This window comes from Salvia hispanica, chromosome 4 (genome assembly GCF_023119035.1).
Source record: "Salvia hispanica cultivar TCC Black 2014 chromosome 4, UniMelb_Shisp_WGS_1.0, whole genome shotgun sequence".
Classification (NCBI taxonomy): Eukaryota; Viridiplantae; Streptophyta; class Magnoliopsida; order Lamiales; family Lamiaceae; genus Salvia; species Salvia hispanica.
Window position 1 is genome coordinate 34183157 of NC_062968.1, and position 25496 is coordinate 34208652.

General features: G+C 37.8%; 4 protein-coding genes and 1 pseudogene across 5 annotated transcripts; 1 reads left to right on the forward strand and 4 right to left on the reverse strand.

Moving 5' to 3' along the window:
* Positions 1–351: 351 nt before the first annotated feature.
* Positions 352–3375, reverse strand: LOC125221973 (phosphatidylinositol 4-kinase gamma 4-like). Its single transcript, XM_048124334.1, has 2 exons — positions 1531–3375; positions 352–946 (listed from the first exon to the last, which is right to left on the reverse strand). Exons 1-2 carry the CDS (start codon positions 2842–2844, stop codon positions 572–574), a joined length of 1689 nt encoding a protein of 562 aa, XP_047980291.1. The 5' UTR covers positions 2845–3375; the 3' UTR covers positions 352–571.
* Positions 3376–11838: 8463 nt separating this feature from the next.
* LOC125221908 lies at positions 11839–12785 on the forward strand. The gene has a single exon (XM_048124237.1). It carries the CDS (start codon positions 12069–12071, stop codon positions 12678–12680), a length of 612 nt encoding a protein of 203 aa, XP_047980194.1. The 5' UTR covers positions 11839–12068; the 3' UTR covers positions 12681–12785.
* On the reverse strand, positions 11971–18055 carry LOC125221907. 2 transcript variants are annotated; one of them, XM_048124236.1, is made up of 6 exons: positions 17705–18055; positions 15427–17395; positions 13705–14345; positions 13339–13548; positions 12997–13214; positions 11971–12906 (listed from the first exon to the last, which is right to left on the reverse strand). In XM_048124236.1, exons 1-6 carry the CDS (start codon positions 17969–17971, stop codon positions 12864–12866), a joined length of 3348 nt encoding a protein of 1115 aa, XP_047980193.1. In that variant the 5' UTR covers positions 17972–18055; the 3' UTR covers positions 11971–12863. The 2 variants fall into 2 exon arrangements, with proteins under 2 accessions (XP_047980193.1, XP_047980192.1); XM_048124235.1 differs by having other exon boundaries at positions 15427–18055.
* Positions 18056–18384: 329 nt separating this feature from the next.
* LOC125223300 (E3 ubiquitin-protein ligase SINAT5-like) lies at positions 18385–20919 on the reverse strand. Its single transcript, XM_048126383.1, has 3 exons — positions 20501–20919; positions 19252–19638; positions 18385–18887 (listed from the first exon to the last, which is right to left on the reverse strand). The coding sequence occupies exons 1-3, from the start codon at positions 20699–20701 to the stop codon at positions 18525–18527; spliced, it is 951 nt and encodes a 316-aa protein (XP_047982340.1). The 5' UTR covers positions 20702–20919; the 3' UTR covers positions 18385–18524.
* Positions 20920–22335: 1416 nt separating this feature from the next.
* LOC125218379 lies at positions 22336–24663 on the reverse strand (annotated as a pseudogene).
* Positions 24664–25496: the final 833 nt, after the last annotated feature.

Below are 25496 nucleotides of genomic sequence, written 5' to 3' on the forward strand. Positions count from 1 at the left end.
AATGAATCAAATTCTTTCAACAAAAAATAACGTAGTACTTTCTTCTTCCTTCATTTGTTCTCATTTACTTTATTTTCTTTGTCCAATTCTACCTTTTTGTCAATCATACTTTAATCTATTCATTTAACTCTTTAACTATCAATTTCTTAATCAAATTCTTTCAACAAAAAATAACGTAGTACTTTCTTCTTCCTTCATTTGTTCTCATTTACTTTATTTTCTTTGTCCAATTCTACCTTTTTGTCAATCATACTTTAATCTATTCATTTAACTCTTTAACTATCAATTTCTTAAATCTCATGTCCAGAGTATGTATTTGTATAGAAACCCTTTGTGAAAAGCTCAAACAAATGAATTCTGAAAAAGAGATTCTTATTCATTATGTTTCAAGGGCAGAAGAATCCCCAAATTACTAAAGCCCTTAAAAACAGGATCCAGTTAATACTGAATGAATGGAGAAGTAATAAAAATAATCAGGTAAAGAGTAGCCCCTGACTTGGGAATTCGAAGGAATTGACATTCACAACCAACACAGTGTGCATATGTACCGAACTTTCTTAGTGGACGAGGGTTATTTGTACTCCTCAAGGTGGCGATCCACGATGCTCGAAACACAGTCGAGGAAGGTACCTTCACTCGACCCGGGGAGGACAGAATCGAGAGCTACTTCCACAATCTCTTCAATGACAGAGATCTTCCTCACTGTTTCTCTGCACATCATGTTGCCTATGTCAAATGGGGTGAGCCCTTTTTCCGCGCCTTTCTTCAGAAGCATAGTGGAGATGCGTAGTACACGAGCACATTCATTCGGTAACTCCCATCCATAGAACTTGAGCAAGGCAATGTCCTTCTCTGCATCCATCGACCTTATGTATTCAAGGGTGTCCATTCCGAAAGGCTGGCGAGCTTGAGGCCAGTACAGCCAATCGAACGTGCAATCTTGAAACTACAATGATGAAAGAAAGAGATCAGATTGTGTGATTGATAGGATTGAATGACAAACTAATCGGTTTTGCATTTATCAACATATCATGATGAAATGAAACTCTCTCAATAAAAGTGCTACATATATCTGGCAGAAACATGCTGTGGTTGTGAATTTTACCCCATAAGATCCCAACCAGATTAAAAGCATGAAACACAAAAAATTACTACCTCCGTCCACGAAAATTTGTCCCACTTTTCCATTTCCGTCCGTCCCCCAAAATTTGTCCCATTTCACTTTTACCATTTTTGGTAGTGGACCTCATATTCCACTAACACATTCCTACTCACATTTTATTATAAAACTACTCCTAATATATAAAAGTAGGACCCACAATCCACTAACTTTTTCAACTCACTTTCCATTACATTTCTTAAAACCCGTGCCCGGTCAAACCGGGACGAATTTTCGTGGACGGAGGTAGTATGACATTTTAACAGAATCACAATATACATTATTATGCAACATATAGCATGAATCTATGGTTGAAGAAAACAAGTCACAGTAGTATATAAAAATGGTATACAAAGGTAGATGAGACTTACAGAGTATGGCAAGCAATATCCATGATCAATCGGGATGAGCACAGTTTGACCATCTTCACCTTTGCTTACTAATATATTTCCAGCATGTCTATCTGCATTGGCCATCCTCATATCCAACACTGCAATCTTATGAACTTCCTCTACCGGGAATGCACCCGGCCCCATATCTTCACAACTTCCATTGTTCTCCATGAACATTTGCAGCGAACCAGTCTTGATAGAAACGCCACCAGGATGATTAAAACCTTCATGCAGGCATTTCACGTATACAGTAGGCGGAACACCAGCGAAGCCCCTAATCTCACCAGAGAAAGAACGGTTACCACTCTTTGGATGATCAAGTAAAAAGACAGCACACTCCCTTAGTGCCCCCTCCCCAACTCTTGTTCCCTTCTTCAGCCCTTCTCCATCCTCCGATAAGGGTAGCCCTCGAGGATTATTCTCAGCCAAAGGCTCCTCGTCTGCTGGCTTAAAAACAGATAGATATTTAGTACCGGATGGATCAAGCATAAAATATGCACCTCCTGTGCCCTCCACAGACCTGATTGGATAATTACCTTGCTCCAATCCTTTCCTAGTAGAATCTATCATTTGGCTAATCTCAAGAGGCAACTCAGTCTTTGGGTTGATAATTACAGGCTCCAATACAGATACTCTTTCAGGGGCCTTCCTTGGCACATAATGATCGGCCTTACGTTCACTAACCACATCATTCTGCTGTGGTACAACAATTGACAACTCAAAGTTCTTCCCCACTGGAGACCCCCTAATTTTAGCAGATTTCCTTACAAACAAATGTATCACAGCATCTGTATCATCCTTAGAGATGTCATTTATCAACCTCTGATCCTCAATCGGCTTGCCATTCAGCAACACCTCATGATCCTCAATGAGCTCCGATTCTCTTTCCGCAATCTGACGCTTGACATAGCCAACATCCCGGCACTTTTCCACCTGAAACTCGAACTCATTCCCACAACACGTCCTCACTTTAATAACCTGAAGGTCCTTGAGGCGGAGGAGCAAATGCACAACATTTCCATCGCTCAAACCATAGTCCCGCACGAGGGACTTGCTTCGAGCCAATTCTTTACCACCACAGACCAACTTTTGGTTCCTGCGGAAGATCCCTTTACAGGACTGGATTCGGACCTTCACAGATTCAATCGAATCCGACTCCAAAACCCGTATTGGGACCTTGGAGCCTGGCATTGCCACAAATAGCAAAATCGACTCTTGACTATGTTCAGGAGGTAAAAATGTCATACTGTCCTCAAGAACTGGGACAATGGAAACCAATCCTGCTGAAGACATATTTCTGTATTCTTCTGAAGCTCACCTCAGAATCCCCAAACCCTACAAGAAACTACACTACCAAACCTTAAAGAATAAAATAATTAATAATTCATCATACACATGGCGTTCACCTTCACACAAAAAACTATACCCAAATGCAGGAACCTAAAACTACCCCGAATTCCAGAAACACCACACAAACCCTAATAGGATTCGTGATTGGCCATTAAATCAAAGCATGCAAATTGAAGAACAGAAAAGCTAAAAGATAAAACTTTTCAGAATCGAAGCTTGAGGAATCGAATCAAAACAGCGCCTCTGATTTCACCTCATAAAAATTGCAGCAGAAAAGGGGGTTTTTTGCCGGAGAGCAAGAGCCGAGGTAATCGGCGCCCTCAAAAGAGAATGATGATTAAATCGGCAAGAAATTAGAGTGAGAACAACGGGCTTCGCGGTGATTGGATGGAGAATAGGTACAGAGGAGAATTGAGAATTTTCTTCCCTTTTTTCGGTGCGTGTAGTGAGAGAAATTTTGTTTGGGTGGAGAACAAGAAAGAGAACGCGGTTTTAGCTTCAACTCTTAGCGTTGAATTTCACTTTCACGATTAATTTAACGCCGTTATCCATTTTCATAAACTTAATTATTTTAGTACGTTGTTTTTTACTAATTGCTTCACGTTTCATTTTTAACGTTGGTTTAACTTTTAGATACCATAATAATTGATACGAAATTAGAGTTTTTATAACCAAATTTTCAGAAAATAAGATGAGGAAATTATAATTAATAATTAGCTTTCACGAGTGGCAGTATAGATAAATTTTGTACATATAATTAAACAAAATATAACAGTGTGAACTTTGTTATTGGTCAAGTGAGAATATTTAACTCTTAATTAGAACGTGTTTGATATGTATTCATATTATTCTTTCATTTTAAAATTCGTATAATTATCAATGGGATTAATCACCCAAAACTTAACTTGGGGAAAAAGGTTGGTGGATGTGATGTGGCAAAACAATCAATATATTTTAATTAATTTATAAAAGAACTATCCGTTTTGTTTCTGTTACAGAATATTCAAAATTTATAGTACTACTACCATTTTGGATTTCAACGGATTGATAACAATCTTATTTAATTCTCCGTCATTGTAAATTACGACGAAGCTTCTGTCGGTTTTTGTCCACAGTTTTGAGTTTTGACAAGGATAAGGTCATTTTCATATTAAATGTATTCACATTTCTATTTTGTTACAATGACCGAATAATCAAGAATTGAGGGAGGAGGTAGAAAGTGTTATCTCAATATAATGTACTCGAATTAAAACATACGAACTACTGTAACTGATCATTCAGGCTGAAAATTCTTAATACATACCACAAATTTTAATTAAGCACATTTCCACTTTGATCGTTCGTTCATGAATTAAATTTGTGTGATGACGTGTTTGATACTTAGTATGAAATTAGATATTTAGAATTAGAAATAAAGCATTTAATTTTGAATTTACTACTCCGGAAGTGATAAAAATATTTGAATTAGATTGTAAAAGACATATAACAATTATATATTGCACTAATATAAAACGCATGCACCTCATTTAGAGTGTCCACAGTGGTGTACTGCGGTGGCCGAGGAGGGGAAGGACGCGGGCGTGCCAAGTAGTCGGCAAGGATAGGGTGCAGGGGCCGCGGCGGTGCCGGCAGTCAAATTGTTGAATTTTTTTTTTCTATATATAAAATAATTATTCTCAAATCATTTTTTTATTCAATTCCACTCTATTCATTTTATTCCAATTCAATTAAAATATGCCAATAATTGATAAAATAATGTAATTTGTGACTGTGGCGTGTCTACCATTGGGCTGAACAAGTTTTTTGTGGCCGTGGATAACTTTTTGTAATTGTGCCTTGATATGTCCGCATTATTGTAGAGTGTAGACACTCTTAGAGCCCTCTCTCCTTTCCGTTGTGAACGCGGTGCCGCCCAATCGCCGCCCTCCACCTTCTTTTGCTCTATTTAGTCTTCTTCTTAAATCCTCCATTGAATTGGGATTCAAAACTTGGATTTCTAGTTAACTCATTTGTTAAAAAAAAAGTTGTTTGGAATTCTTCACTTAAATTGCTTCTCACGTCATAGGATCGATATTTTGGTTAGTATTTTTTGTTAAAATCATTAAGAATATTTTTTTTATTACAAATAAGGATGTTAATTTGATTTTTAAATATATCATCAATGCTTCAAAATACATTATTTGTGCGGCAACTAAAAACTATAGGATGCAAATGGAAGCATCCTTAAAAAAAGCAAAAGATTAAGTTTCTTTATCCTTAATTAAAAACGTTTTCTTTTGCATCCTAAATTATTGTTATTTTTTAAAAAAATTCAAGGCAAGTAAGTGCGTCTTTATTTTTGTGTCATTAAGTTTTACTATTTTTCAATTTTATTTTTATTTTAGTGTCTCATATTGCAAGAAAAAGTTATGATGAGTTCTATCTATTGCAATGCTTCTTTTCGAGTGACCATCATCGATTTCATAGGATTTTGAATGAATCAGCCACTGCTTAATTCTCCTTAAATATTAACTTCATAACATTCATAAGAATTTCTTACCAAAAAAATCTAGCAAGTGATTTATATCCATTTTATTTTGATAATGCATACTAATGATCATGATTGCAATGTTAAAACCAATTTGTTAATGCGTCTCTAGTTGAGCATTTGTTGTCCAAGCTGAAAATGCCATTTTGATAGTATATAGAACTTGATTCTCCATGATTGCTAGAGTGCTTGGTATGTTGTCTAAGATTGTAACTTTCAACTCATTCTGTCGAGCATTTTTAAGTGTAATTGGGTTGATCTCTCTTTTCTTCACATAACATTTTTTTTATTTGGTCATGGTTGATTTTGGTATAATGTAAATCAATGAACCATTCTTTTATTTTGACTACGTCAAATAATGAATGAGACTATTCAAACTTCAAATTAACATGACTATATGAGTATGCATTCTTTGAACGTTAGTTACAATTTGTGTTTAATTTAGGGTAAATTGTTTGAAAATATCTAAATTTCTGTCAAATTTTGATTTTAAATATCAGTTTTAAAATCTGCTTGTAAATTATAACTATTGATTTGTTCTTATTTACAATCAAATTATTATTACTATTATTATTATTATTACATGATTTTGCAATCAATTAGCTTAATGACTTACTTACCTTGCTCTATCGGACGTCAATCAAAACGACATCACATTATAGGTAGCAAAACAATGTCATATTATATCAATTTAAATAATTTCATTGGTTATAATCCATCTGTCTCATTTTAAATGTTTCACATTAGACGGGACATATAGAGTATCAAAAAATAATGAGATTGAAGAAATGAAACGATAAAAGAGAAACAAGAGGGAATAAAGTATAACAAATGAAATGATTTAATTTTGTGTAATATGATGTTATTTTGCTACTTATAATGTGACATCCTTTTGGTTGATGTTCGATAATACCACAAAAAAAGGCACGAAGAACGTTGTCATTGAAATCGTGATCAGTTATAAAATAAAAATAAGTTAATAGTTTCATAATTTATATACAGATTTTAAAGTTGATAACCAAAGTTAAAATTTAACAAAAATTCAAAAATTTACAGACAAATATACATTTAATTTATTTATCATCACAATCTAATTTACACCATAAGACAATCAGAAAATATCAAAATTCAATAACTAATGTGCATATAATAAGAAGAGTATACTATCTCATAAATTTTAAGATAATTTATGTATAAATGTTAAAACATCTCTAAATTAATATATTATTAATTATTTAAATTCTCATAATTAATAAAATTTTCGGATGACAGCATTAGCAATATTAATTTATAGAGGGTATTGTCTACTATATATGGATCAAGCCATTTGTTCCAACCGAACTACCGTCCGCAAGCAATCACGCATTAAGCTTAATCCAAGGAAAAGTTCCACTTAAAAATGGGCTCATATTTTTCAATTTGGACTGTAACTTTAGAGCATCCACAATAGCGGCTAGCCGATCGGCTAGCCAAACCATTGCAACCGGCCAGCCGAGAATCGGCGTAAAAATTGGCGTGGGCTAGCCGATTAGAGGGCGCTGGCCGATGCGCTGGCCGCCATTGTGGCGTGCCGATCGGCCAGGCGCCAATTTTCATTTTTTTTTATTTTTTTTTAAAAACCTATATATACGCGATTTTAGTTTCATTTTCATTTGCACCACTTGTTTTAACAAGTTTTCTCTCTCTCTAAATTTCTCGTACAAGAGCAACATCGAGCGATGAGTAACGCGGGTGGTAGCGCGTGGTGGTAGTGGTGGTGGTAGTGGTGGTAGTGGTGGGGATACCGAGGAGTACGAACGGCGGATGAACGAGGCTATGGAGGCCTACATGAACCGCGAGCTAGAGCGGTACATGCGAAAGGTCGAACAGCAGGCGGTACCTCGCCCTCCACCGGTTGTCCACCACCGAGCAGTGATTGATCGGGATCACGTAGCTACATATCAGCGGCTATATGACGACTACTTCGCTCCGGACCCGCGGTTTCCAAGCAACCATGTTCGGGCGGCGTTTTAGAATGCGCAGGGAGTTGTTTATGCGTATCGTTGACGCTTTGGGGCGTCGATATCTTTATTTCCGCTTCGGGCACGATGCGGCCGGCAGACCCGGCCACACCCCTATCCAAAAGTGCACGGCGGCAATCGGCGGTTGGCCTACGGAGGCGCGGCAGACATGTGGGATGAGTACCTCCACATCGGTGAGACGACTTTTCTGCAATGTCTGAAGTTTTTCTATCAGGGCGTGATTCACATTTTCGGTGAAAGCGGTACCTTCGAAGCCCTACCCCCAAGATTGTCGAGAATCGATGCGGATGCACGGGGAGCAGCATGAGTTCCCCGGGATGTTAGGCGGCATAGATTGTATGCATTGGGAGTGGAAGAAGCTGTCCGACTGCCTTTGCAAGGGGGCCTACACGACCGGCTACAAGTCAAAGAATCCCACGATGATCCTCGAGGCCGTAGTTGATTACCGGCTGTGGATCTGGCATGCGTATTTTGGGGTAGCCGGGTCGAACAACGACCTCAACATCCTCAACTCGTCGCCCCTCTTCAACGAGAAGTGTCAAGTCATCGGTCCAGCCGTCTCATTTGTGGCCAACGGCAACCGGCATGATATGGGCTACTACTTGGCGGATGGGATATACCCAAGGTGGCCCGTCTTTGTGAAGACGATCAGGCACGCGGCGGATGACAAGAAGGCCTACTTTGCGGAACGACAGAGTCGGCGCGCAAGGACGTGGAACGCGCATTTGGTGTGCTCCGGTCTCGATGGGTGGCAATTAAGGGTCCAACGCGTTTGTAGGATGTCAAATGCGTTGCTGATATAATGTACGCCTGCATAATCATGCACAACATGATCGTCGAAGACGAAGGCGTACAACTGACTAGTTGGGCCAATGACGATGAAGCCGGTCCAAGCCACGGAACGGCCACCCCTAGCGTACGACATGGGGTACCTCTCGATGAAGTCGGCCGCCTCCAAGAATATGCCGACATGCGTCAAGTGGATGCTCATATTCAACTCCAAAAGGATATAATTGAAGAGTTGTGGGCACGGAAGACTGCACGACGATAGTTTTTTTTCTTTATTATGTAATTTATTTTTTTAAATGAATGTATTTTTTTTAATGCAATTAATGAATTTTTCCGTATATGTCTCGTAAATTTAATTCCGCAATTTAATCGTAAATTTAATTCTGTCAATGTAGTTTTTTTTTAAATATTTTTATTGCGACTGACCTATGGCTGACCTATTTGAGTAAATGCTGACGTGGCAGGTGGATTTTTAGTGCTGCTGACGTGACAGGGAGAGAGAGTGGCTGACCTATGGCTGGCCGATTTCTATCGTGGATACTCTTAGGCTTTATCAACACATAATCATTCACTTAAAAATTCTTTGGGCCAACAATGTTTTTTCTTATCCAGAATGAGAAAAGTGAAAACATTGTTCTTTACACTGAAGTTCCGTTCCTTCTACTATTGGAGAAACAATAAACCTTTACCTTAGTAAAGTTTAATAAAAATATTTAATTTGGCTTATTGATGTAAATTGATATGAGAAATTAGGATGCAATTTGCCGGAACTCTGGTGCAGATGTCCGCCACCTTCGATTTAATTAATCTCAATTACATTTAGAAACATTAATTATTAGGGTGAATTTGGGTATGATTTTTTCGTACTTTATGTTGATGCATGGGAGGATGGCTCAAAATGATGGTGGTGGGCAGGGCTCCTACTAGTTTATTGTGGGCATAATCCGATGTAGTATTAAAATGAAGAAATGAGACAAAACATGTCGTGATGTAGAGGAACAATTTTAGAATATGTACGTTCAATTCCTATAATTAATAGTATATAGAGAGAGCAAACATTAATAATCCTACCGTAAGCAAAGCACTGAAATATACTACTCCATATTCAACAACAATATTTATCTAAATACAGCACACATTAACAATTTGGAAATTGGTGTTAAAATTAGGAAGTTGATGAAAGTTGATTAATATTTTAAAAAATTACTCCTCACGGCCCAGTAATAGACCAGTATGATTTTGTAAAAAAGGTTTGGAATTGGAATAAAATATAGCCCGCACGGCCCAGTAATATATTTCAGCCCATATTTCTTTTTTCGAAAGCAAAAAGGTTTGACATTTCCCCCTCGCAGTCGCTTATATATACTAAACCCAAAACCCCAACTCTTTAGTTCTCATATCACTAAACTTCCTGTAAACTCTCTCTGTTTTGATGGCGATGGAAACTAGCAGTATCCAAATCCGACGCTACACTTTTGATGAGCTAATCGAACAAAGCCACGCTGCAATGCAGATAGCAGCACAAACTGTGGCTGAATTGGAGAGGATGTTATTGTTAGGGAGCGACGATGATGATCACAATGACATCGTAGATGAAGACGACATTCTCTCTCAATTCAACACGCGTCATTGTGTTGCTGATGATGAAGAAGAAGAAGAAGAAGAAGAAGAAGAAGAAGAAGAAGAAGAAGAAGAAGAAACGGATAACTGCTGCATATGTCTCGAGCGTCTGCATCATGGGCTCGTTGCGACCCTGCATTGCCGCCATGAGTTTCACGCCCACTGCATAAGGAGGTGGCTCTGCCGTGCCCACAATTTCTGCCCCCTCTGCAAAGCTACGGCTCTACTCTCACCTAATTAATTGATTCAAATTTGGAGACTTAGGCTTTGGAACAACCCATTCATTCTACTTTTATATATTTTGTGAATTGTCTTTGTTTTTTTGTGTTGGTATACACAAATATGTTTTCAAGTGGTTATTCATATTTTGATAAAACAGGGTATATTTAGGCGTCAAATTTGGAGATATGGGAATGTTGTATGTCAATTGAATAGATGAATCTGGTAATCATAATTGACTTCATTATAGTGTAAATTTTGTTGTGAAAATATGAAATCAAGATCATAAATTCATTCAACACAATAAAAACACTAAATGAAGTTTCTTCCCATATAATTTATACGCATAATACCTAAAGGTTTGGAAATTTATATATGAGTATCTACAATTTTTATAAGTGAGAGAAAAATAGAAGATAGGTTTTATAGGAGAGGGATTATATGTTGGGAAAAGGTTTTTTTTATCTCCAAATAGATTCCACTTGTCTGCTTCATCATATTGATGTATTATGAGTACTGTTTTGTACATTCCTAAACTGGGCTGACTAAAATCATCAATGGAAAATACACACTCAAATTTATCTATTTCTTGTGATAGTAGAAACTCCTTTCATTTGTGATGGTAACATAGTGTCAATGTGTCATAGTGAAGTCGACAAGGGTAGAAGGCTGCCGATAGTCGTGGATGGATGTTATTGAAGATTAGCATTTTAGGAGCATCATTTTCTACTACATATGTTAGAAAGCCTATGTTCTTAAGCATATTTATTTTTGAAAAATAGTAGGAGTATAATCAGTATTCACTTAGGCTGAATGAGAAAACAGTATTCTCTGCACTGCATTTAAGTTCCTCTTCTCAAAGTAAATAATACTCTTCCCATCTCCAATGTTTGCCTTACTAATGAATAAAAATATATAGGTTTTATTGCTGTAAATTGACACTGAGTCATGTTCGTTTGAGATGTCCCAACTAAATTGAGTCACTTTTTTTTGGAGAAATAAACATCTAATCACTTTTATTTTATTTCATCTCCTACTTTACTTTATTCTATTTTTTTTATTTTTTTTTGCCAAAAAAGAAAATGACTAACTTAGTTAGCAAATTTTGAAACGGAACACGATTCAACTTAGTCGTACTTAATTGGGGTGTAAATTAAGAAATTTGACTACTATTCGTACACAATGTTGATGCATGGGCGGATCAAGGATGGCTCAAAATGATGTTGGTGGGCAGGGCTCCTACTAGTTCATTGTGTATGAAATTAAATACTAGTAATAATTAAAATGAAGTGATGAGACAAACCATATCGTCGAAGAAGCAAATGTAGAAGAGGAGACATAATATCTCTACATAAAGAAACAATTTTAGAATATGCACGTTCCATTCCTTTAATTAACATATACAGCAAACATTTATAATCCTATCTTAGGTTGCAACGAAAGCAAAGTCCTAAAATATATAGATCCAACTTGAACAATAAATATCAAAACACAAGCTACCCTATTAAAGATAAAAAACCCAACTACTACCTCCCAAAATTTACAAAATTTATGCGAACTTATCAAGATAGTGGTGGTTAAAAACGATCCTACAATCAATTTGGATCCATGTCATATTATGTTAAAGTAATCACGTGACAAAGATTCAACTTGTTACCAAACCTTATTGGTTTATTCTAACGAAAAAAGACTTAAATCGCAATGAGACCTCACTTCACACTTACACACGGGTCATTATGAACCAGCATCTCCGCCACTATCACCGCCGCAAAAGAAACCCTTTCACCGGAAAAACTCGCATAGAAATTCAAGATTCTCAAATAAAGTAACGATGTGGCCATACCCAAACCCTATCATTGCTTTCTTTTTTTTCTTAGATAAAAAGTAATTGCATTAAACATAAAATACTTGATTCCAAAACCACCTAGCAAAGTAAGTAACAATCTCTTTTTTCTCTCCCTTCCTCTTTCTCTCTCTTCACTTCTGGAGAGATGAATGAACCTCAAATCCATCACAGATCTAATAACAATAATCGCAACCCTTACGATTACACTACCAAATCGAGGAGCGGCCGTACTAACCTAGCATCGTGCGCCGTCGCCACGGTGTTTCTGCTGGCAATCGCCGCCGCATCCGTCGCCGTCTACTTCTTCCTCTTCAAGCCGAAGCCTCCGCTGATCGCCGTGAACGCCGTCCAGTTCCCGACATTCTCCGTCGCCAACGGCACCGTCAACTTCGAGTTCTTCCAATTCGTCACCGTCACCAACCCCAACCGCGACGAGTTCTCGCACTACGACAGCTCGCTGCAGCTCGTCTACTCCGGCGAGCCGGTCGGCACCGTCTTCATCCCGGCGGGGAGAATCGGCGGCCGCGGCAGGCAGAAGATGTCGGCGAAGTTCGATTTGCAGAAGTACCCGCTGGCGCTGCCGTCGAGGGCGGCGATCGGCGCCGTTGAAGCGGACACGATGGTGATTGAGACGCGGATGAAGCTGGTGGGGAGGGTTCGCGTGCTGCGGGTGTTCATGCACCGAGTGGAGAGCAAGGTGAAATGCGGGGTCACGATTGAGGTCACGCGCGGCACGGTTCAGGGCGTCCGCTGCTGACGTCACCTTTTTTATTCTGCTTGTTTCTCTTTTCCCAAAGGGGAATGTATTAAAAAAAATAGATGTTCATATCATTAATATTAATATTAATATTTCTATTGCTAAGCGCCATTTCACTTTTTTCTATCAACATTCTGCATTAATAAGTTTAATTTGTGGGTCATCAGTGTAATACATGCGTTTTCAAGGCTTGATTTGCCTCCTTGATTTTCTTTTCGATTTCTTCCTGCAACCAAGGCAATGCAGATACGTTTTCAATTGAAAAACAGAAAATTATAGTCCTTACTACTACTCTGTAGAATAAAAGATACTATACCTCTTGGTAGTAGGTTTGGTGATGCCGAACACCCCCTTCATCAATCCGTTCACATCTACGGACCGCTCCTTCGTGATGCTATCATGGTATATCTTGCTTCCTATCTCTGCTATCGACTCTTCCACTTCTTCCAACGTCTGGTCCACGTTCAGCTGCAATTGCCCTTTCTTGATGACACTCACACTGAACCCGTTTGCTTTGGCTTCTCGGTAAGCATCCTACAAAGACAGGTCAAACGTTATGAAATCCACGCATATGTTCCTTTTATGAACAAGGGTATTGCCAAAAGCACAATATGATCAAGAGACATATGCAGCACCATGCATCAAAGTTATGGATTACCTTGGGTGGTCTAGCAACGACGAAAGCATTTCCATTTCCTAGCATTTCCATCTTAGCTTGTATGATATAGCAAAGATTCTTGCAGTCACCAGCATCCTCGAAAGCAATAACATGATATGGCTTAGGATCCAGCTCTAGATCAGCAGCCATCTCCAATGAATAGAAACCAGCTCTCTCCTCCCCATCCTCAACAGTGTACAACTCAATGCACTGACAACATAATTCAAACAAGGAAAAGATATTGTTTAGGGACATAGCCGCCACAGCAAGAAAATTTTACAGAACGTGCGATACCATCAGACGCAACAGAATGACACCTGCTCAAAACATTTGAATAAATCACAAAGATACGAATAGAATGCGCACCAGAACATGGGGAAGATCTAGCCACCACAGGTAATCTTCTTCCTTTTCTTCAGCATATTCACGATACTTGCTCACAACAGCTTGGGGCCCGTAAAGTTCCATTTCCCTTCTCACCTTATTGAGTTTCTGTTTAATGAATCCTTTTTCAGGGAGTTTGTCCATTAGCTCAGCTGCTTCCTTTATTTCTTTCTCGGTGATCCATCGGTCCAAATCTTTCCCTATGTCTCTCATTACAGCTTTGGCTTCCGGGTCTGATTCAGCATTATAAGACTCAAGAAAACCTTCAGACCATTTCTTTGTGTGCTGCCAGAACTCCTTTCCCTGTTTTTTGCCTGCCCTAATAGAACCATCACTACCTTCTATTACAGTCTTTGAAGACACTGAAATATCTTTCTTTACTTCTGCCCTTGGATCAGAGTCATTTGCAGCCACAGCACTATTCTCGAGGGAAGATAGTTTTTCTGATGTATTAACATCTTCTTTTGCAATTTTCCTCGAGAGAAACGAGCTTTTAAGGCCTTCAGAAACAAGTTCCTTTCTTTGTTCCACAAAGTTGTTGAGGAACTCAGGGTTCCTCTCTGCAGGTGGGACTTTCCACCGAGGTATTACTTTCTCCGGCGGATCATACACGCTAATGCCATCTGTTGTAAAAATACAAATCATCAACTAATATCTTCCACAACACGTAATATCTCCACTTGAACTATCACTTGCCAAGTAAAGTCCCATAGAATATTTGGAATCATTAATATGGTGGAGAAATGCTGTTGGGAGTTTTTTAGTCTAATTTGTTTCTAGTCGATTAATTCTAAGATAAAACATTTGCAAGACCATGAAAATTTTCGAAGCCATTTTAACATGATTACAGGGAAAGATACCCTCATTTCTTATAGAGTTACACAAGAAACAGCAACACCCAAAACTTCTCTACTACAAAAAATGGCAACAACCAGACAAGATGTCTCTGGTATTCAAGTAGAAATAATGATAAAATCAAATAACAAATTGTTTTAAGAACTAGATAGGAAGAAGAGTATGTGGATCGGTAGTTCCTACAGCTAACTTAATCAAATTGAAAAAATTAGATGCCTTATCAAATAGGCTCAACTCAGCTCACATCACTAAAACAAAATTAACATTGCTTGCTCTCTAAAGCATCTTCTTAAATTAACTTAGGATGATTTATCCTCTGTTACTGAACTATAAGAAGAAGGGCTTTTTATAACATCGAATCCAGGCTTAAATATATATAGCTCAAAATTTAGAAAAGAAAATAAAGCAGGAACAATAACAAAATCGAAACAAGCGAAAGAAAGAGAGGTTAACAAAGAAACTCAAGGGGTCAAAGACATATATCGAGAATATCACAAAGGAAAGGATGTCGGGATTGATAAACTTAAAATCAGTAATTAATTAATGGAGTACTATGGTATAAAAGAGATGCATGTTGCAATACTTGTTGAAAATACTTGCAACATGTTTGGCAGTTCAAATAAGACTAATGCACAAGACGATTCTCTCCCACCAACTATATCAACATGCTCATGACCCATCTTAAGCAAGCAATTAGTAGTATTTCTTAAATTTAAATGGATAATCAAATATATTTTTGAACCCATATTGAATAAAGAGCAAACAAAGCCATAAAATAGATATATAGAGCTAGATTTTAATTGATCTGTTTCATATTTTCAAGAAAGGTGCATAAGAGATGCCATTTACCTGCTCCATAATCAAGGTTTTCTATGTTTGAATGAAGATATTCGTGCAACTTCAGCAGCTTTCTGTTCTCTTGTTCGACTTTCTTGTCAAGGCCATTAAAGAAGGCGAGCTTATCTTCTTCATCCATAAGATGAAATGGATCTCTTCCTGATAGCTCATTATCTCTTACTTTGAAAACAATCTCCCTAAGCCTTTCATCCTTCATCCATTCAAGTTCACTTTCAACATCATCTGACTTAAGCTGCGTCAAATCAGTTTCTGAACCCAATCCTTGACTTGCTTTCTCCTTTGCAAGCTGATAACTATCTCTGAAGCCAGCTCCAATCTTGTCCACAATGGGCTCAAATTCGTGGAAATTCTTCTCCATCCAGTTTTCCTTACTTACTAATGGAGCTAGCTCATTATCATTAACTTCATCAGAAGTAGCACATACAAACTCTTGAAGACCTACTGATGTTCCATTATTTGCAGTATCTTCAGATTTATGGTTCCTGAGCTGAGTAGGCACTTTTTCTGTCTGGGGCTTGCCAGGTGCATCAACTTTAGATTTTTGTATGCCCCCCAGAAAAGACGATGTATCACTTGCGCTATTACAAGTCCAGAGAGTCCCAATATTTGTATCTTTTGCGTTGGGGATGTCATCTACGGGTACCCCAGCAACTTTCTTAGAGATATTAACATCATGATCTGAGTATATTCTGGATGTTTCTGAATGATTTAGGCTATCCGCATTTCCTTGTGGAGTTTCACTACCCAGGCTGCAATCTTCAGATGGATACGAAAATTCATCTATTCCACTTGTAGGGGTAGGATCATGTACTTTTTCAGTTAAATCCATTACTGGGCTTGTGTTACCAGATGCCACATTTGCAGTGGGTACCAGACTAGAAATATCCGCGTGTTCGTTGTTTCCAACATCATCTTTTTGGTTCCTTACTGGTGTTTGATGCTTCCTCGAAAGGTACTCCCTTGCTTCCTTGGCAGATTTTATGATTCTTAGTTTTTTTGGGGGAGAATTTTTATATTGGTCTGAACCATCAGAATGTACATTGGCATCAGTCAAGTTTGAGGATGCTGAAACCTCTTTCTCATAGCTCACTTCTGATTTCAAGCTTCCATTAGGGGTGATGGTATGGAGCTCTGTCTCACATTTATCATCTGAAGCTCCATTGATGGACAGTTCAATAACATCGTCTGTGTCAGTGTCAGTGATGGACACATGTTCTCTCCTTTCATCAATATCTTCAACAGATACCTCCTCCTCCCTAGGAAGTTCATTTTCTGAAGTTGCATTAGACTTTTGCAGAGCATCTCTTCTCTCAGTTTCCCGTGCATGCCGTGCCATTGCCCTGATTTCTTCAATTTTGCCTTGAAGTTCATTTTCAGAAGTTTGGTCCACTATCCCCAGTTGATTATTTGACCCCTTTGCCTTAATAATGCTGTTGACAAGTTCTTCTTTATCAAGTTGAGGCCTCTTGAACGACACGCCTTTAGGCTCTATGGGCACCTGCATTACTTCCACACTACCTTTCACCATCTTCTCTTCTTTCGCTCTTGCTTTCATTTTCCTCCGCAGCATCTCCTTCTCAAAAGCTGTGTATTCACCTTTACTATCCTTGCCAACAGTGAATAGCCCCCTAATTGCCCAAACCACAGATAAGCCACATAATACTAACACCCCAACCTTTGACATACTAGGAAATGAAACTGGCTTCACTGCAACACTGCGAACTGCTTCCACAAAACGCGATTCCTCAGCACCAGATTGCACAAACTTAGCCACTGAACTATTCTTAGGAATAACATTACTCCCCTCCTCCATCTCTCTTGCCAAGTCTTTTGCAAAAGATATCTTAAAATCAACTTCAGCCAAGACCTCATCTTCATTATCCAACTGAGGATCAACCTGACTTCGCCTCAAAATCTCATCTTCATTCACCACTACCCTCTCTACCTTACCTTCAGCATCCTGAAATACAGAAAATATAGGACCAGTTCCAATGCCCCAAAATTGGGAGTCCTTCTTATACTGCTCAACCCAACCCTCCAATTTGTTCCACATGATAGATTCCCCTATATTCTTTTTCCTAAAATCCTTTCCCAATTCTATCACACCCTCATTCTGACTTAACTTATCATCAACATTCTTTCTATCTTCACCGTAAGCATCAAGCGGTTCGTCACTAACGCCACTACCACCCTCGAGATTCAAGGTTATTTCACTAGAACTTTCAAAATTGGAGTCATGCGTATTGAATTTATGAAGGTGTTTACTCACCTGATGCTGCTTGTGTTGTTTGGTGAGTTTCTTCCTCAGATAATTCTGGCGGCTAGAAGCTCTGCCGAAATGAGCTGAAATCCGGAAGTTTCTCGACGGAATTGTGCGAAATACATTTGTAGAAAGCGGTAGTTGCAAAGGGAATCTCTTGGAGTTAGGTATGGTCAGAGTTGAACGATATCTCGTGCCTTTCCGTGTGAGGAAGGAAATTGGTGCAGAAATTTGAAGATTTGTGGATATTCTGGAGCTTGGAAACTCCATGAGCATCAACTATTTCCTCAGGAGCAGAGAGAGACAGAGAAGATGAAGAGAGAGGGTTTAACGGTTTCGATGCCTAAACCCACGGCCGGCGACAACGATTTTACAGTAACTTATTTTACACAATTTAAATTCTAAAAATCACATTTTTTTCTATTAACTTGAGTATTTTAAATGTTTTTTACAGTAAAATTTTAAATGTTTTTTAGTATGTGCAATTTTACTTACATATTCCGGAAAGTGTCATTTACGTTTGAATTAACTTATATGGATACAAAAATGAAAATATAGCAATACAAGTGTAGAAAAAAAATGAACTGAATAGCTTTGGTTTTATATGTTGTTGTTTAGCAATTCAGTTTTTCTATTCAAACACTTGGGTGCAGTATATATAACTCATAATACAATCTAATGGTATTGGATTTAATGCAAACACAAACTACATTTTAAGAAATTGTCATAACATACCCTTGTGATATAGCAACACATTTTTTAGATTTGAAGTTACATCTTTCTGAAAAGGGAAGAAAACAACCCAAAAACAACAACAATTGAAGCAGCATTAGCTGCAGAAGTTGGGTATGCAAGCTCCACCATCTGGGTTCTGTTGTTCCTTCCATATTCGCCCCGTCACACGAAGCTTAAGTTCTTTCCTGTCCCCTCCTGAGAAGAAGAGAGCCATATTCCGTTGTATGATTAGGCCATCATGGCTGTCCCTAACCTTCCGGTGACTGTCTCTGATGCTCCGAGGGGTGCCCTCCCATATAAGCTTCCGGCCGTTTCCCCCAACCTCTAAACTGTAGCTGTAGTTCCGGGCATCCATCTCGTCTCCCATGAATCGAAGAAAAGCCATGTAGACAGGAGCCATGCCCAGTTGGAAAGCTTCGAAATGCAGGCAAAAATATTGGCCAAAACAATGGAATACCTGCGTTGGAAAATCAACAAGGTTTTCATCAGGGATCTAGACTTCAATCGAGTAAACTAGCATTCTTCTAATGCAACTTTCTTGATAAGTAATCAGAACAAAATATCCTAGGGTTCTACTGGTGAAGGATGGAATTTAAATGAATCCAAAGTTCCACAAATGTTATTGATCTAGACTTAAAACGAGTGGTTCACCAGCATATTCAATCACAACTTTCTTGATAAGCCCTACTTGATATGCTAATACAAGAATTGTAATCTGCAAATTGCCATTATCGTGCAGTAACCGAGCTCAAAGACTCATTTAAATATTAAAGAAACAAGAAGTGATTATTAGGAAACAATAATTGTAGAGAAATACTTACAGTCAGCATCCATGTGGCATTCTCTACATCCCGAGGATTTGATTTAACATAGCGATGATTGAATGTGCATCCAGAATGCATGTCCACTTTGTGATCGTCACGTAAGTGAGCAACTAGGTAAGGAATATCCCCAACGACGGAGCACTCTGATCCAGCATATGGGCAGGTGTAAGGCCTAAAATTACAGGCAGCCTCGTGTTTCAACTTACTATAATAAGGAAAGATCTCGGGGCATCCAAGGGTGGAATACTTGCAAGGAAGTTCAAGTGATTCAGCAACTTTTTCTAGTGCTAAACATCTTATATCACCAAGCTCATGCCTACAAGTCGGACATTTGTTATGGACCCTTACTTTACATGTCGAACATATGGTATGACCGTTGTGACACTGCAGGAAACGTCTTTGCATTAGGACAAACAAACAACTAAGTATAATCAGCATAACACACTATAACTACAAGATCAATTCATTTGAAGGCAATCTAGTAGTAGTATTTAGAAAGGATGTCTACAAAGGCCCAACCAATCAACTAAATTCTCATCTAAAAATTTCACATCAGCAGCTTGAAGGTCAAATGCTAATGCAAAAAACATGAATATAGTCAAGTTTCATCCCTGTAAATCTCCTGCCAGTGTTTTATTACAGCAAACACAATTTTATGATGTGACTCAAGTCGAGTGGGAAGCCCTGAACAAGCTTTGATCGATTTCGCTCAATCTGTTTCTTCTAGGTCCAATACTCTAATGCAGAAAGGGAAACAAACAGATTTTGGCAAACCAGAAAGAAATTTCCCAGGGTTTAAACCTATACTTTTTGTATATTCCCAAACAGGATCAAGGTAGACAAGGTTCATCAAAATAACAAGTTTTTGAAATATTGCGATAAATTTGCTATTTTTTTGCAGAAATTGGACAAAATCGGTGAAACCTAAAATAGTAAAAAAATAATAATGAAACAATAATAAATAAATAATCGGCGAACCCTACCAACTCATTCATAAATTTATCCCAAATTAAAAGCTGTTCGAGCAGAGGATAGGAAAGAAGAATCAGATTCCACCAGCAATTTCTACAAACTTCCATCAATCAACACGATCCCAACAAAAACAAATTCAACAGATAAAACAATCAGAAAGATTCAACCTTCAAGCATATAAACCCATCACAACGGTAACTAAAAACCCATTTCCCAAAAATATCAAGATATAATTGAATCTTCAAAAGAAGACGGCAAGAGAAGAGAGAGAAACCTGATGGATTGGAGGGTACATAGAATTGGTGCAAACAGGGCATTCTAGAAGCTCGTGAACACTCGTGGCCGGATTAATAACCATCCCATTCAGATTATTGGTGTTGATATTAGTGTGAGACGACTTCGAAGACGAAAACTGAGAAGAGATCTCATCTTCGTCCATTAATCCGTCAGTTACGCATTCAATGCTGGATTCCATTCTCGCAATTGTTTACTTCTTTGCTCAGATCAAACGGCTGATCATTTCTGGAGAGTGCGAGGAATGGCGATATTTTGAATTTGGGGATTTCTCAGAATTCTAATAGTGGAGATTTTGGAAGGGTTACAAAAGAAAATTGGAGGAGCCTCAAATGGAGGCGCTTTTCTTGATGGAGAGCTCTCTTTTCTTTTTAAATTTGTTTTCTCCTTGTTTGTGTGTGTATTTGACAGAGAGATGTCAATTTACATCTTGCCATAATATTTATTGATTTTTTTTTAAAAAAAAACACATGAAAATCTGGTTTTTTCATATGGCAATTCAGATAGGGAAAGTTATCTCAATGTTATTGCAATTATTAGTAGGAGTATTATTTCATGTTGTGTATCCATATTATAATTACCTACTACATTGGCTTAATGTTTGCAAATACATGAGCAGAAAATTATTTTTCTTAATATAATACCCACTTGGCACTTGGTATATAGTTGGTGGATGAATAATTATACAACCAACCTACTAAGAATTCTTGTGCCAATTTATTATACTAGAGGAGTACTATATACGAATTGAGTTTACTCGGAAAATTTGAAATATCTAAAATAATAAATATACAACTATAAACAAATTCACATTTATTGATCACATCTATGAATATGCTATGATATAGAAGGTCCTCTTGGATAAGACTCAAAAGGGTGGATTATGTCCTGTTTCTTTCTTGATGTGGAATCAAATTGGGACAAAAATAAGGTTGAGAGCTCATAAATGCAGGCTTCATTGTAAAATATTTGAAATTTGAAATGGCATGGACCTAATTAAATATGCATGTCAGATGCTAAGGATGTTCTTCCATGCCCGGAGCACTATAAATTATGTTAGGGCATGTGGAGCCTCTGTCTTCATTTCCGGGCTCAACTTGAAGTCCCGATGGACGAGTGAAGCATGTGAGAGTCAATAAGGACGCTCCGTGTTTTGCTATGATAAAATAATCTATCTTGGTATTACTAGCTGTTTGGTTTGTGTGTTAATTTTACACATTAGCCCTTATTGACTGTCTAGCCCGATGTATACGCATTTTCAATTTTTCATATTTTGCATTGTTAAAATAACCATCAAAAGTAGTGGGTTTATCTATTCACATAGAAAATCCAAGGAGATTACAAATAATTATGCAATTAGATCATTTTAATTATACTATAATTTTATAAATTTTTTTATTGATATTCATGTTTTTCTATTATTTGCATATTACTACTGATTTACTTAGGATCTATAAATATGCACAACTAAAAAGAGATGAGACTAGTGGTAAAGTTAAGGAAAAAGATAAGTGTGGATCATGTATAAGTTTATACGGAGTAAAACTTAAAACTTACAATCATATGAAAATATTATCCCAAATCAGTTTTGCTATCTATAGTTATCGTGAAATACATTGCTCATTTGATTAAAATATACTAGTACTATGATAAATTTTCTTATATGGATGATTGCGAATAACAGTGGTAGTGCATAACTAAACGGCCATAATTCATTATACTCTACAAAAGAAATAGCGTGTTTGAAAAGTTGCTTGGATTTTTGCCAGCAGATTGGGTTATGCCAATAATTATTAGCAATGATTGTCGAAGGTGTTACATTTGGAGATATAGTGGCATAAAAGCAAAAGCATCGCTATTACAAATTACTTAAAATCAATATTAATTTCAAAAGCAAGACAAAAAAAAAAAAAAAAAAAGTAAAAAGGAGCACTAGAGTGACCCAAAGATTTATGAAGCATCTTTGGCTTGTTTGATTGGTTAGACAACAATTCCTTACTCCTCCCGTCAAGATTTCCATTATTCTTTATGCCCTTTAAGCCATGTGGCCTGTGTTTATTCACTCTTCTTTCAATACACTAATTAGTGAAACTTGGGATGGGAGGAGAGGGGACCCCCTCTTTTTACCCTTACAAAATTTTCGTGTTTATGCAAAAATAATCAATACCTACTATTGTAGTATCATTGACAGAGAGTATTAGTTGTTGTTGCCGGCTTCTCTTAGTCTTCAATGATTGACATTTTCCTCAATGCTCGCCAGATTTCCTGTCAAAATCAGTTGAATCTATCCAAATTATTGCATTTATATAATATACTATAACATCATGAATAATTTTGAAGTCAGATATATTAATAGTATATAGTTACCTGCAGTGAGAGAACGACAAACTGTTCGTTATTAGGAGAGAGGCAATGGCTTGGCTTTAGCAGGACAAGAGACGCCTATTTTATTTTTCATTCTCTAACAAACCACAGATCATACAGAGCTTTAAAAAGTTCGGTGAAAACTAAAAACAAGGCTGCAAAACTGAGGCACAGACAATAACCACAGTGAAACTATCCAAATCTAACTATTACAATTCACCTAATGAACCAAAACATAAGTGTACCTCGAGAAGAGCTGCTTTGAAATTTTGGGTATATTCTAATTCTACCATTGTTAGGAAATGCCCTCTTCTGCTATTGTCAACTGTCGGATAGCAGAATCTCTGGCATTAGTGTTCAATAACCTTTGAGCTAAACTGTCTTTATAAGTTTCTTTCTTTTTCAGCATTGGTGTGAGCGTTTGTACCTTCCTTTACATAATAGGATGTTGAAGAAGCAATTGCTGCACCTCGGACTCAGAGCATAGCTTCACTGTGCTCGCTTGAGACCTGCTTGTCTACTTCTCCCAGTTTTTAGTCCTCTCTGTCCCTCCCTCGAATATTCTTTACAGCTTGCTTCAGTAGCTGGTGCAACACATTACTCTCGGCATTGAACTAGATTCTTCTGGTTGGTTTTGGCTGACAGTCTCTTCGGTTGATTGGATTTCCTCCATCATCTCAAGGGATGATGGGTCCATGAAATGGGCAAACTTTCGAATCTTTTCTTTGACAAAGTGCATCATTCTTCAAAGGAGCTCTACATGGTTGGATTTTGAGAGCCTTTTCTTCACACATGGATGCCTACATGTTCAGTTCTGCAATTTTCTCAGCTTGTATAACTGCATGCATCCTGGTCGACCCTACCCCAGTGAATTTCAACATTCAGTCCCCTTTTTGTTAAGCCAAGACATCCTCATTTGGTCCCCAACGATCCGGGAAGATTCCCAGTTAAGAACTGTAGCTTCAGCCAAAAGCTCACTTCATACAGGATCTTTGTGACTGTTACTTTCACTGCTTCAAGCATTTCTTTTCTCAGTTACATTCGACAAATTTATAGCTCTTTTTGCATCGAGATTTCTTATATCTATTATATTTTTCAAAGCAGAACCCCGAAAGGGAGATCGGCCACTCCACTCTTATAAGAACAGAAATCCACTCCTGCACTGCAGCAAGATGGTTAGCCTTATAGGGTTCCTCAAAGCAGTGATAACAACTTCATTTGAACTATCTTCTATGATTATTTCCCCTCTTTCAAAGAAACAAGCTGGATCTGTTGTAGTTCTGAGTTACAAATTTCTTCCATTTCTCATCATATACAGGATCAAACTGCATGCCATCATCCTTCATCCTATTAATTCGTAAACACTCAAGTCAATTTCATCAATACTGGTATGTATCTCCTCTTTTATTTTTGCTTCCAAAGATTCATATCTCTTCCGAGATATCTCTTGTTCTCATTTCCCTCTCCCTCCTCACTTGTTGTAACTTGTATGCATGCTGAATTAGCTTGCAGGTTAGGAAACTGGAAACGAAGGGTATGCATACTTGAGATAGTCGTAACCTAATCCAAGATGTCAATAATGAATTCCAAACAAACCACTCCACTTCTCACAGAACTCAATTGCCTTTAAGAAATGAAGAGATTATTCAACAGAAGCAGGAGGCGGATGGTTTCTACTTTCTTCCAAAACCAATAATACTAAGGAATGGATCCAAGTACTCAACAAGCCGACTTCTTGAAAAGCTCATCTATTATGAGAACTGAGAAGTGAAAGATACCATACCTATAACAGATAGTTCATCAAATAAAGTTATAAACATATTTATCAATAATGAATATACAGAAAATGAAGATAATATACAAAACTGAGGTGTGCAGCTACAGAATATCATACAGATGTTCTGAGATAAGCATTTTCTAAAAAAGTGGAGTAACAAAAACGGAAACATTGTCACAAACATAAGCATTCATGAGCAAATTAACCAATTGTTCTAGCATAAAATAAAAAGCGGCAATCAATTATATCTGGATATACCAAATTTGAGTAAACAAAGATCATGTGAGCTGATTACAGGCTTACAGCTAAACAGGACGTAATGAAATCGATGCCGAAATAACCACCAATATACTATTTATACATTCCGCTAATTGCCCAAACTCTAAATCAATAAAGTCTTACCGAAGAACTCGAAAATCTATTCCAAACACGAGGACACCATTTCTACATCACAACAGAAACAAACCGGAAATTACTGATAACATTTAAAACCGAAGCGTACCTGAGAAATGTTGCTCATGAGAGACATAGGATTGGGATGCGAAACGGAGCTGCAGTCGGAACAATGCACCACGAATTTGATCGATCCACCTCCGCCGCCGTGGATTCAACGGTTATCTCTGTCAAAGCCACCTCCGCCGCCGTAGCCCTATCTTCCGCCATCACGACGTCCCAATCTGGGTTTCAAGTCGGTTTATCGTTGGTTTTTAATTTCATCACTCTTTAGCTACACATTTGACGAGAATGTCCTTGGACACCATATGACTTGGAGGCGTATGCCAAGGCGATTAATGGAATTTAATGGTAGCATTCTATTGGGTCAATCAGAACAGCA

Bases quoted from the DNA above. Each gene is read 5' to 3' on its own strand.
- LOC125221973 (XM_048124334.1), bottom strand. From the start codon at position 2,844: ATGTCTTCAGCAGGATTGGTTTCCATTGTCCCAGTTCTTGAGGACAGT. The intron at 947-1,530 runs GTAAGTCTCATC...TCATCATTGTAG, and splicing joins GATATTGCTTGCCATACTCT to TTTCAAGATTGCACGTTCGA.
- LOC125221908 (XM_048124237.1), top strand. From the start codon at position 12,069: ATGAATGAACCTCAAATCCATCACAGATCTAATAACAATAATCGCAAC.
- LOC125221907 (XM_048124235.1), bottom strand. From the start codon at position 17,971: ATGCTCATGGAGTTTCCAAGCTCCAGAATATCCACAAATCTTCAAATT. The intron at 14,346-15,426 runs GTAAATGGCATC...TTTTTACAACAG, and splicing joins AAACCTTGATTATGGAGCAG to ATGGCATTAGCGTGTATGAT. The intron at 13,215-13,338 runs GTAATCCATAAC...CTGTCTTTGTAG, and splicing joins TCGTTGCTAGACCACCCAAG to GATGCTTACCGAGAAGCCAA.
- LOC125223300 (XM_048126383.1), bottom strand. From the start codon at position 20,701: ATGGAATCCAGCATTGAATGCGTAACTGACGGATTAATGGACGAAGAT. The intron at 19,639-20,500 runs GTTTCTCTCTCT...CGTTTCCTGCAG, and splicing joins TGTACCCTCCAATCCATCAG to TGTCACAACGGTCATACCAT. The intron at 18,888-19,251 runs GTAAGTATTTCT...TTTCCAACGCAG, and splicing joins ATGCCACATGGATGCTGACT to GTATTCCATTGTTTTGGCCA.